Source organism: Notolepis coatsorum (assembly GCF_963971535.1).
Source record: "Notolepis coatsorum genome assembly, chromosome: 9".
In the NCBI taxonomy this organism is placed as follows: Eukaryota; Metazoa; Chordata; class Actinopteri; order Aulopiformes; family Paralepididae; genus Notolepis; species Notolepis coatsorum.
Window position 1 is genome coordinate 131,047,785 of NC_140173.1, and position 10,623 is coordinate 131,058,407.

A 10,623-nucleotide genomic window follows, 5' to 3' on the forward strand; every position below is an offset into this window, starting at 1 on the left:
ATCGTTTATGATCCAATTTCCTTGCTATGATTTTAATTGGGATCTAAATAGTATAATCTAACCGTGTAAAGTATGTCCTGGGTTTAATCAAGAGTGGTGTATAGACTCAAGTTCCGACAAGGTCATAGAACTCCAGGTAGGGCGAATACAGTAGGCAGTGCTTTATTTATTATTTATTTATATACAAAGAGAATTCCCAAAGGATTAACAGGTATGATGATAGACAAGCTCGTTCAATTACAGAACAGACGCAGTATCAATCAACTCAGCATCAGCAGTATTATGATGGTGTTTCTATCTTAAAACAAACACGAGAAAACACCTCCGCTCATTAGACATTAAATTCCTGACCTGTATGCATAACGCATCTCAAAGCAGGGGTTCTGATCTGAGGCAGGTTGCCTTTTAAGTTTAAGCGTATATGGTCATGTGATATGACCACTGACCTAGATCAGCACTCTATTCTTAGTGGATTTATGCATATGGGCCCTGATCGCCAAGCCAGAACTATGGGATTTGGGAATATTTTGTTTAACAGAGATCAAAGGACCAGTACAGTAGTGCCCCTCAAACACATCAAACACACGGAAATGCATTCTGAACACTAGGCCCATGGGTGCCCATCAAGAGATGAATACGGCTCTCCTATTTGTAACCAACTTTATTTCAGCCTCCCTCTCTCCCACGCGGAAAAAGCAAACTTCTTCTAATCAGCCGGTGATGCAAAGTAGAATTGCACGATTTCAAGCAGGGGGTTAAGCGTACTGTATCTGTGTGCTTCATGGCCGAGGCACAGAGAGATAGGCGCTGCTGTGTTAAAAGATCAAAGGCCTGGTTCAGACCCACAGCCTGTCAGTCAGGGGGACGACTAGACCTCACAGAGGAAGACAGAATTGCTTACACAGACACTCCTGCTCTTTCTCTGTTCTGTGTGCGTATGTGAGGGGTGGGGGGCGTTATGTTGTCAGATGGCTTAGGGGTGCTCCTTTTAGACATCCCCTTGTGCTGTGTGAACACCCGAATTCACCGACATATGGACACGCGCGCGCGCAGGACACGCACGTGCGTGCGGCAGCTACCGGGGGTGGGGTTGGGGGGGGGGGTTCCTGCGTGGATGAGGGGTAGGTCCTAGACTGTATATTGGCCTGTGGAGGAATGTTTTGTGTTCTCAGCACTTTCTCCAGTCGGGAAGATGAATAGAGCTACTTTACAGATATTGGACAAACAAAACAATCCTGTGTATGGGTTGATACATCGTGACAGGTGCTACACTTGTGGTTGATCAAAGATATTTTTTTTTGTCTGAGTGGGCAATACATCCAAAACGTTCTGTGTGGCTCCTGTGGAAAGTAAGAGAGTAATAGATTTTCAAGTTCAGTTCAGCAGCGCGGGCTGCTGAGTTGTCAGGCCCCCTGGAAATACAGGATGACCCTCGCGACCCTTGTGTTCTGTACGCTGTAATATGCTGCCCTGCAAAGGCACACAGCAGGCACTGCACAGGGAGGGAAACTAAGAGATCCCCAAGTTTATTATCCTGTCTTGACAAAAGTAGATGGTATATTATCAGTAGCCTATATTCAATCTATAAATCAAGCTTATAAATATATAGCACTTTTTCTTTTTAAGTAACAATGTATAAAATAAAATGTTAAATATACAAGATTAACATAAAGATGGTAATAAAACATGCAATAAATAGGGGAAAAGCAAAGTCAAATGGATTCTTACATAAAAGCAAGGCCGAAACAGCTGTCGTTTCTCTTTTAATATATTTTGTTTTCAGATTTACAAACGTAAAACAAAAATACACACCCACTTTCCTCCCAAAGGAAAAGACACAACCAGCAGTACAATACAATAAAACAAAACAAAATGATACTGCCAGACAAACAATTGAATTAATAAATGAGTAACAAATTAGTATACAGGGCCACCGTCTTAAGTGCGAGTGAGGTGCTCTACTGGTGAGACCACAGACGCAAATATCATAATATTGATATATCATATAATCTGCACATCTATAATAATCATGATTATAATATAGACCAAGACAATAATGGTAATCAGATGACTATTGATTTTGTATATCCAAGGTCATAATCCAATCCTAATGCAACCAAATGCAATCTGGTCACCTCAAGGTGCTGCAGTAACCCAAACAATGACCCACACCCACTCAAACAGACACCCAAGCAGCTCTGTGAATGCAGTAGTATGTCTGGTTTCTATGCTATGTATATATAGTACATGGGCCATAGAAATACATAGAAAAGCATGGAACAATTATCTATAGGGCGTGCAACCAAGATGCCTATTTGACATCATGGTGAAGGATTCACAGAACTCATTTACTATAAAGCAGGAAAATTATCTAGTATTCCACTGTTTATGTGATCAATAATAATTACCAGGTCTTTTGGACTTTCTTCAGTATTTGTATTACAACAGCAGTCTCTCAAGCTGTATAGACCATTTCGCTGGAGGGGTGGAAAGATTTCTACTTACTTAAGATTAACACTTTAATCGCCGGGAACGCCGTAACTCGTCTTTGCTCGCCATGCTCATTCAGCCGAAGACGCCGTAACACGTCTTTGATATCAATATTTCAAAAATCTGTGATCGAAATCATATTTCTCCTCCGGGGACCTGATATATACTGCTGATCTCCACTCAACTCTCTAACGGTTCAAGAGCGCCATCTGGTGGCCGATCGGCAGATCGGCCAACAGGAAGTGACGCGCCAAACAGGAAGTGCTCATCCATATTTCGTCCGGGCACTCGCGATTGTTAGCCGGACTCCATCTCGACACAATGGATAATCAATCGCTCGCCCTAACTCAATAAACAACGTTATTTGGACGTATATAGTATTATACAACCTGGAAATGGTTCATCTAGATCAACATCCCATAATCGAAAACTGTCTACTCCAAGCTGATCGTCCAACGGCGCGAGGAAGATACGGTAAGATCCAGCGTTATTTTCTAACGTGTTCCATATAAACTGCTCTGATGATCATATGACCCACACTAGGTGAATGATATAACGTTGCCCACGGAATTATAAACGACCCCCCGCCCATCCGGTCATCATCAGATCATACGTAGTAACTCCTAGAAGCATCTCCAGTTGAAATTTTTTATCTCGCACCGATCGCTACCAAACCGTATTTGATCATCAATATAATGCATTTGGGGCTATAAATCAAGTTCTGGAGAAAGCTGCAGAAAACGATAAAAACATACTTATACTTTAGACCATATTTTAGTATGAATATGTGAATGAAAAAGTATAACGTTGCTACACCCTGAACAATGGATATAGGACATTGAATGGGCCATAATAATGTCAATTTAGCAATAGAATTTAAAAAGTTATAGCCCTGCAAAGAAGGGGAACTTCTCCATAGACAAATAGAGCTGGCTAGGGATGGTAAATTATGAATTTAACCATGGCGATCAAAGTGTTAAGATTGCATTTAAAAATATGATGTTTGTGCGGTCCTTAGCTGATATCAGGTAGTGTTCCAGAGCTTTGGGTCATAGTATATAGGTGCTTAAAGTAGCCTCACTATAATGTTGTATGAGTTTGAACTACTGTGTTTTGGGTTAAATCTACTTCAACAATACCTTTGGCAGAGCAGGAGACCTGGGCCTCGTTCTTGCGATGATAGCAACTTGCAGGTGATACCTATAAGGTATGTAAGTGGGGGGGGGGGGGGCAGGATGTTAGGGGTATATATAAATATATATCTTCATGTATCGTTTTTGTCGTTTGTTTAATAAAATAAATACATTATGAAGTCATTTCACTGTGGGGTAATGCAGGCAAATATTTGAAAATAGATATCTGCTACCACCTAGTGGCAAGGGGAAATATTATTATAGAAACATCAGGGATATCCTGACACAAATTGTACTTACCTGCACTATTCTTACCCTGCCTACTTTTATACACTGCCTATCAAATTCATGTGTCGGTTATCACACTTTTTACTTCTTACTGATGACTATTTTTAAACAATTTTTATTATTTGTATTACTGAATCAAACTGTAAACAGAGAGCCTATTGGGATGCTAGATCCTAATGTGAAACACTGTGATTTACCATACCTTGCTATATTCTTACCCTACCTACTTTCATACACTTCCAATGAAATTCATGGCGGTTCTATGATGTTAGAGTGATGGTCTGTTGTGAGGAGAAGATGACTTTTGACCTAAATCTTTTCAAAGTTGTTTAACATTCCAGTTAGGTACATCGTGAACATCACCGCCTAGCCAAGGTTGATTCTCCTAACTAGGCCATTTTCATCTGATTGAACAATCTTATCACACTTTTTACTGTAACCTTGCTATTTACATTTTAAATGTTTATGCTCGCTTATGCCTGTATTTTTTACTGTTGTATGTCCGTTCTATTTTATAATTTTTAGACTATTTTTAAACTTAATAATTTTAAACTATTTTATTATTTGTATTACTGAATGAAACTGTAAACAGCCTATTGGGATGCTAGATCCTAATGTGAAACACTGTGATTTACCATACCTTGCTATGCTCGCTCATGCCTGTATTTTTTTTACTGTTGTGAAGCACTTTGAACTGCAACCTCTGTATGAAAAGTGCTATACAAATAAAGTTATTATTATTATATTTCTCTGTTCTCTGCATTACTTCTTGCAGTTACTGTTGTTTGCCTATGTAGGGCAGGCATTGGAATATTCCCTCTATGGTCTCCTACGAAAATATTCAATGTCCTCTCATTGTGACTTCCATGTCGTTAGACTCAAAAAGAGATTATGTGGCATAGTTCCCATTGAAGCTAGATTCTTACATGAATGTAAAAAAAATTATTGAAGTAACCCACTGAGTAGAACGATCTCTAAGCAGCACTATACAGTCAGCTTTGGAATTGCTGTAACTTTGGAATCCAAACCATCCCATTAAAAGGGTAAATATTACTATTCAATATGGATGGGCGTGAGTAAGCGATTACTCGAGAAAAATCGATCTTAAATTATTAAAAAATGTTATGAAAAAGATTATTATTATTTTTTTACATGTTTCACATACGTGTAAGATTATAACCGTTTGTTGGTTTCCTTAAACATATACGTGAATGAACAAAATTAAGTTTAAAAATAAAATAAACGTTTTTTTCCCCTTTATGAGGAATACACGATCAATCGATCTGGATTTTTCTTTAAAATGCCCATCCCTACTATTCAACAATTTATTTTAATCTGTGGAACATGTTTGTTAAGTTTTTAATAATTTATATTCCCTTGTATTGAATATGAATATTTTTTTATTAATAACTTTCTAACATTTTGTAATATAGATGACGCTTTTATCCAAAGAGACTTAGATTCTTCCCTGCCTGGCTGCCCTACACCCAAGAGTGATACACCTTTACAAACCGGGCAGTGTTCCTAGCTCCAAAAAGAGCTAATTGATTAGTGAAGCTAACCTATTACTTGTGTCCCCCTTGTGACATCACTATGAGCAATAACTGTCAACAGCTTGTAAAAATGAAACTTCAAACCCTGGCCAAATGGCAAGGAGTACATAAATTATGCAATTTTCCCCCAGTGACTAAATAACATGTCAGACTGCAAACTCCATACAAAGACTAGGCAAAACACATTTTCTATAATATGTCCCCTTTAATACCTAGTGATAAATTAAGACACACCACCACCTGGTGGCTATAAATGGTAATGCCTATAATTTGGACTTGATTCATCACCGACAGTCATGCCATGGAGACAAAGGGTGATAACAGGAAGTTGAAAAACCCATTGTGTTTATAGAAGACACAATTCATAATAATAAAACAAACCACAAAAAACATAAATTACAAATAAATCCATCACTGCATCATCGTTATCAGTGAAATGATAAGTGCCACAGATGTAGAGAAAATACCTCTTATATTAGGTTCACAATGCAAGTTGCCTCTTCAACTAATGCCGGGATCAGACTACATGAACTCTTATTGGCACGATTTTGTTGTGGCCGACACATTTCCAGCGCCAGGCCGATTATGAACGTCGGGAACGATGAACAGGCTTCTTTACTCCTACATGACATGTATGAAAGGTGCTTTATAAATACTTACTTACTTACTTACTTACTTACTTGTAGTGTGAGACATAATCAAACAACAGTGCTGTGGCGTCTAGGACGCTACATGACACCCAGACGAAAAGTCTTAGTATGTTAGAATTCGTGCCATGTGTTCTTTGACTTTGGACAAAAATTTTAAATCCAAACCAAACCCCTCCTCTCCCTGATTGATTGATTGATTGATTTTGTGTGGCGATCCGTCTCCTGGTGAACGTCATGCCAAGGCGGTGTGTGGCAATTGGTCTCCTGGTGGACGTCATGCCGAGATGGTGTGTGGCGATCCGTCTCCCGGCCAAGACAGAGCAAGATGTTATGATGCTACGATGACCTAATCTGACACGTCGGTGACTGTTGTGAAAGACAAAAACATTGTGTAGTCTGATCCTGGCATTACACTACGCAACAAGAGCTACGAGAAGCATGGATACATGTAACACGGGGAGCACAGCTCGTCTGTATGCATGCACATGTGCACGCGCGTTGCCGTCACCGTATATTAACACTAACAATAAGCATGTGTCCCATTGAGATACCAAAATCCAGAAGTCATACGACAGGAACATCAGGGTGGCTGGGTTGACCACACACATATAGGAGGCATCTGATTGGATGGTGAGCCCCCCACAAGTCAGCAGGAAGCGGATGTGACCCCAGTACGCAGGGACCCAACGTGAGCGCGCGGGTCATCGTCCTCAGCTAGTGCTGTTTTCAGAAGCCTGGAGCAAAAGAGACAAAACGCAGCAGAATAAATATCACAGCACTATTCTGGGTGTGAGACATTTTAGAGAAATAAATAGTGCGGATGGCGGGTGAGAGCAGTAGTAACAGTTTTACGAGGTTCACTATCATATCATGTCGGGGGAGTAACAGATTACGGTAATCTGATAAGAAAAACAAAGCATCTAATCTCTCAAAGTGACAGTGAGTAAAACATGGTAATACCAGCTCCACCTCTGGGACCACATGTACCTCTGGCGGTCGGGGATCAGAACCATCTCTCCTGTGTCTCCCTTTCTAACCCAAAGTCAATAAAGAAGCATTACTGAAGGGGAGTGGACTCAACTGTCCACCTTCCTTTTACAAGCAGAAAATACGATTCCTTTCTGGATTTCTCAGAAACATGTTTGAAAAGAAAAAGGGCATTTAGATGTTTGCGTGATGCAAGGCCGGAGCTACATTGGATCCCTCAATGAACACACACAAAATCTACAGAAGGTATTATTGTCCGTTGGTTTATTTTTAAATTAGAACATAACGGCAACTCTGTCTGTCCAACAAATGGATACTAGCCATGGGAAATAAATTAAAAACAGACTCAGCAGATCACTGTAGTCGCATAACATTCAAGATCAAAGTAAGCACTCTAGATATTGAGTGTAATTTGGTCAAATGTCCAGTGTCACTGGCAATACCGGTGTTGTCGTGAGTTTATTTGGCATTGGAAATCACCAAGGCAACCCTTATGATAAAGGTGGATTGATGTAACAATGGCATGTGCCAGTGTTTCTCATTATACTGATTAGAGCCATGTCGATAGCTACAAGTGCTTTGGACTTGTATTTTGAAGAGCAGGAGTACTATCACGTGCCACTGACAGAAATATGAAATCAATGCACTTGTGTCGTATTGATGCTTAACTGATGCCCCAGAATAAACGTGATCAAACAAGAATCCACAAAGGTAAAAAATTCATAACCTCACACATCCAGAGATCTACAGATCATATCTACATAGCTTGGCACCACCATTCTCTGGACCTAAAGGTTTCTCTATTCGATACTGTAAATGGCTATATACAGGAGGGTCTACTGTAGAGTTTACTGGCTGAAAAATAAAAGATTTTGATCAAATTTCCTAAACTTAATTTTCCATAACTCTTCCAGGCCTGGAAAACACAGTTTTCTAATTCCATGAATGATGGAATTTAATGGATGAAGCCTGTGTGTAGCAGCGTGCCTCCATTACCTTGAGTGAGTCTGAAGCCTTTCGCAGCTCCTTGATGACCGAGGACAGGGCCTCTGGGTTGATTCCCTGTTCACACAGACGCACACAGATGGACAGAGACTCCATGTCCAAACCTGTGTTCAGCAGTCTGGAGATCTCCAGTAACACTACGAGCGAGAGAGAGCGAGAGAGCGAGAGAGCGAGAGCGAGAGAGCGAGAGAGAGAGAGAGAGAGAGAGAGAGAAGTTGTTATAATGGGCACTTAGGGGACAATTCCTATAAGAACTATCACAGCTGTTAGTAACAGAAAAATTTGGTAGGGGTGACTGACTGAATGTAACTGAATAAAAGCTTAGTTGATAAAGAAAACATTGATAGTCTGAAATGAACCACTGAGATGATAGACCAGAAACATTAAGACCAGAATTTTCTATTCAGGACTGCTGGACCAGAGCTGATTTAGTTTTAAAAATCACCATTCATATTCTACATCACACTATGATAGTGTTGATATGAATGAATATCAGCCTCAGACTACTGCTGGGCTTGCTGCAGTGTAGTCTACACAACTCCTCTACTGGTCTTCAGTGAAGAATGTGTTAACTTGACAGGCACTGACGCTGAATGTGGACAAGCCAATAACTAGCTAGTGTTACATATAGCAATGACTGTGATTCAAATATAACGTTTGATTGATTGAAAACATTATTAACAGACTGCAGAATGGGTACAATACGGGTACAATACAGTACAATTGTTAAGGGGATGCAGACCAGAGAAAGACTCATCTTGTTTACATCAGGGTCCCCCATTTTCAATTAATCATAATACTACATAATAACGTACTCGATAACGTTACATTTTGCTGGCATGTGCCAGTGTTTGTCATTATACTGCTATTCTAAACTGGCCAACGTAAATGTCCAAACCCCCCCACCCCCACCTAATACAGTCTCCTCCCCACCGCGTGTATATATTCTCTCCCCACCGTATGTATATTTCTCTCCCACCCACCCCCTCCTAATGTGCAGTCCCCTCCCCATCATATGTATGTACTCTGTCAGGATCTATAGGTAACAGTACTGTATATTTGCATATCGTATATGTCACAAATGTAACAGTACTAAATACCTGTATGTCATGTATGTCCCTATGCCATAAATGTCATGTATGTTGTGTATGTCATAAATGTTATGAATTGAAAATGGGGGACCCTGATGTAAACAAGATGAAAGTCTTTCTCTGGTCTGCATCCCCTTAACAATTGTGTGTATTGAGCCGTACTGTATTGTACCCATTCTGCAATCTGTTAAATAAGGTTTTCATTCATTCATACTGATTAGAGCCATGTCGATAGCTACAAGTGCTTGGGACTTGTATTTTGAAGAGCAGGAGTACTATCACGTGCCAATGACAGAAATATGAAATCAATGCACTTGTGTCGTATTGACAGGTGCTTAACTGATGCCCCAGAATAAACGTGATCAAACAAGAATCCACAAAGGTAAATTCATAACCACCTCACACATCCAGAGATCTACAGATCTACATACCGGTAGCTTGGCACCACCATTCTCTGGGCTAAAGGTTTCTCTATTCGCTACTGTAAATGGCTATATACAGGAGGGTCTACTGTAGAGTTTACTGGCTGAAAAATAAAATATTTTGATCAAATTTCCTAAACTTAATTTCCATTTTCCATAACTCTTCCAGGCCTGGAAAACAGTTTTCTAATTCCATGGATGATGGAATTCAATGGATGAAGCCTGTGTATAGCCAATTGATTGATTGATTGAAAACTTTATTAACAGATTGCAGAATGGGTACAGTACAGCTCAATACACACAATTGTTAAGGGGATGCAGACCAGAGAAAGACTTTCGTCTTGTTTACATCAGGGTCCCCCATTTTCAATTAATCAGGACATATATGACATACAGATAGACAGTACTGCTACATCTATACATTTATGACATACCAGATTTGCAAATACAGTACTGTTTGTTATACAAAAAGAGTCCAGAAAAATCTAGTTTCAGGAAATAACGTTATATTTACCGTCCATTGTCTCCCGGACTGCATTCATATTTGCGTTTGCTGCACTTGCCATGATGGTGGTGATAACGTTAAGTTACCCTTTCACTTTGAATGAGTTCAGTTCACGCTAAAGCCAACGTCGGCTACTTATTTAGCTAATATTAGCTAGCTGGCTAAAGTTAGGTTAGCCTCCCGTTTCTAACGAGGCTCGAGAACTTCGCAAAAAAAGGCCACAAACAAACCAACAACTGCTCGGACAAATTCCTATACTTGAACTAATCTTAATGGCCTTTGTGCATTACGCAAAAACACTTAGCCATATTAGGAGAGCAGCCCAGCAACACGAGTAGCAGCTTGTACAGCCTGTACAGGTTGCCCAGCGACTAGGCTGGTAACGCTAAAGTGTGAAAACGGAAGTACAGGAAGTACCGGCTACACGCTTCCGGTTTCGACAAAACAATTATAGAAACGTGTGAAGTGCACTGCAACGGCTTTGCCTTAATAATAATAA

The 10,623-nt window shown here is 40.0% G+C and overlaps 1 protein-coding gene across 1 annotated transcript; it reads right to left on the reverse strand.

Annotated features, from left to right (window-relative positions):
• Positions 1-5,792: 5,792 nt before the first annotated feature.
• mzt1 (mitotic spindle organizing protein 1) lies at positions 5,793-10,494 on the reverse strand. Its single transcript, XM_084321394.1, has 3 exons — positions 10,134-10,494; positions 8,098-8,243; positions 5,793-6,848 (listed from the first exon to the last, which is right to left on the reverse strand). Exons 1-3 carry the CDS (start codon positions 10,183-10,185, stop codon positions 6,825-6,827), a joined length of 222 nt encoding a protein of 73 aa, XP_084177520.1. The 5' UTR covers positions 10,186-10,494; the 3' UTR covers positions 5,793-6,824.
• Positions 10,495-10,623: the final 129 nt, after the last annotated feature.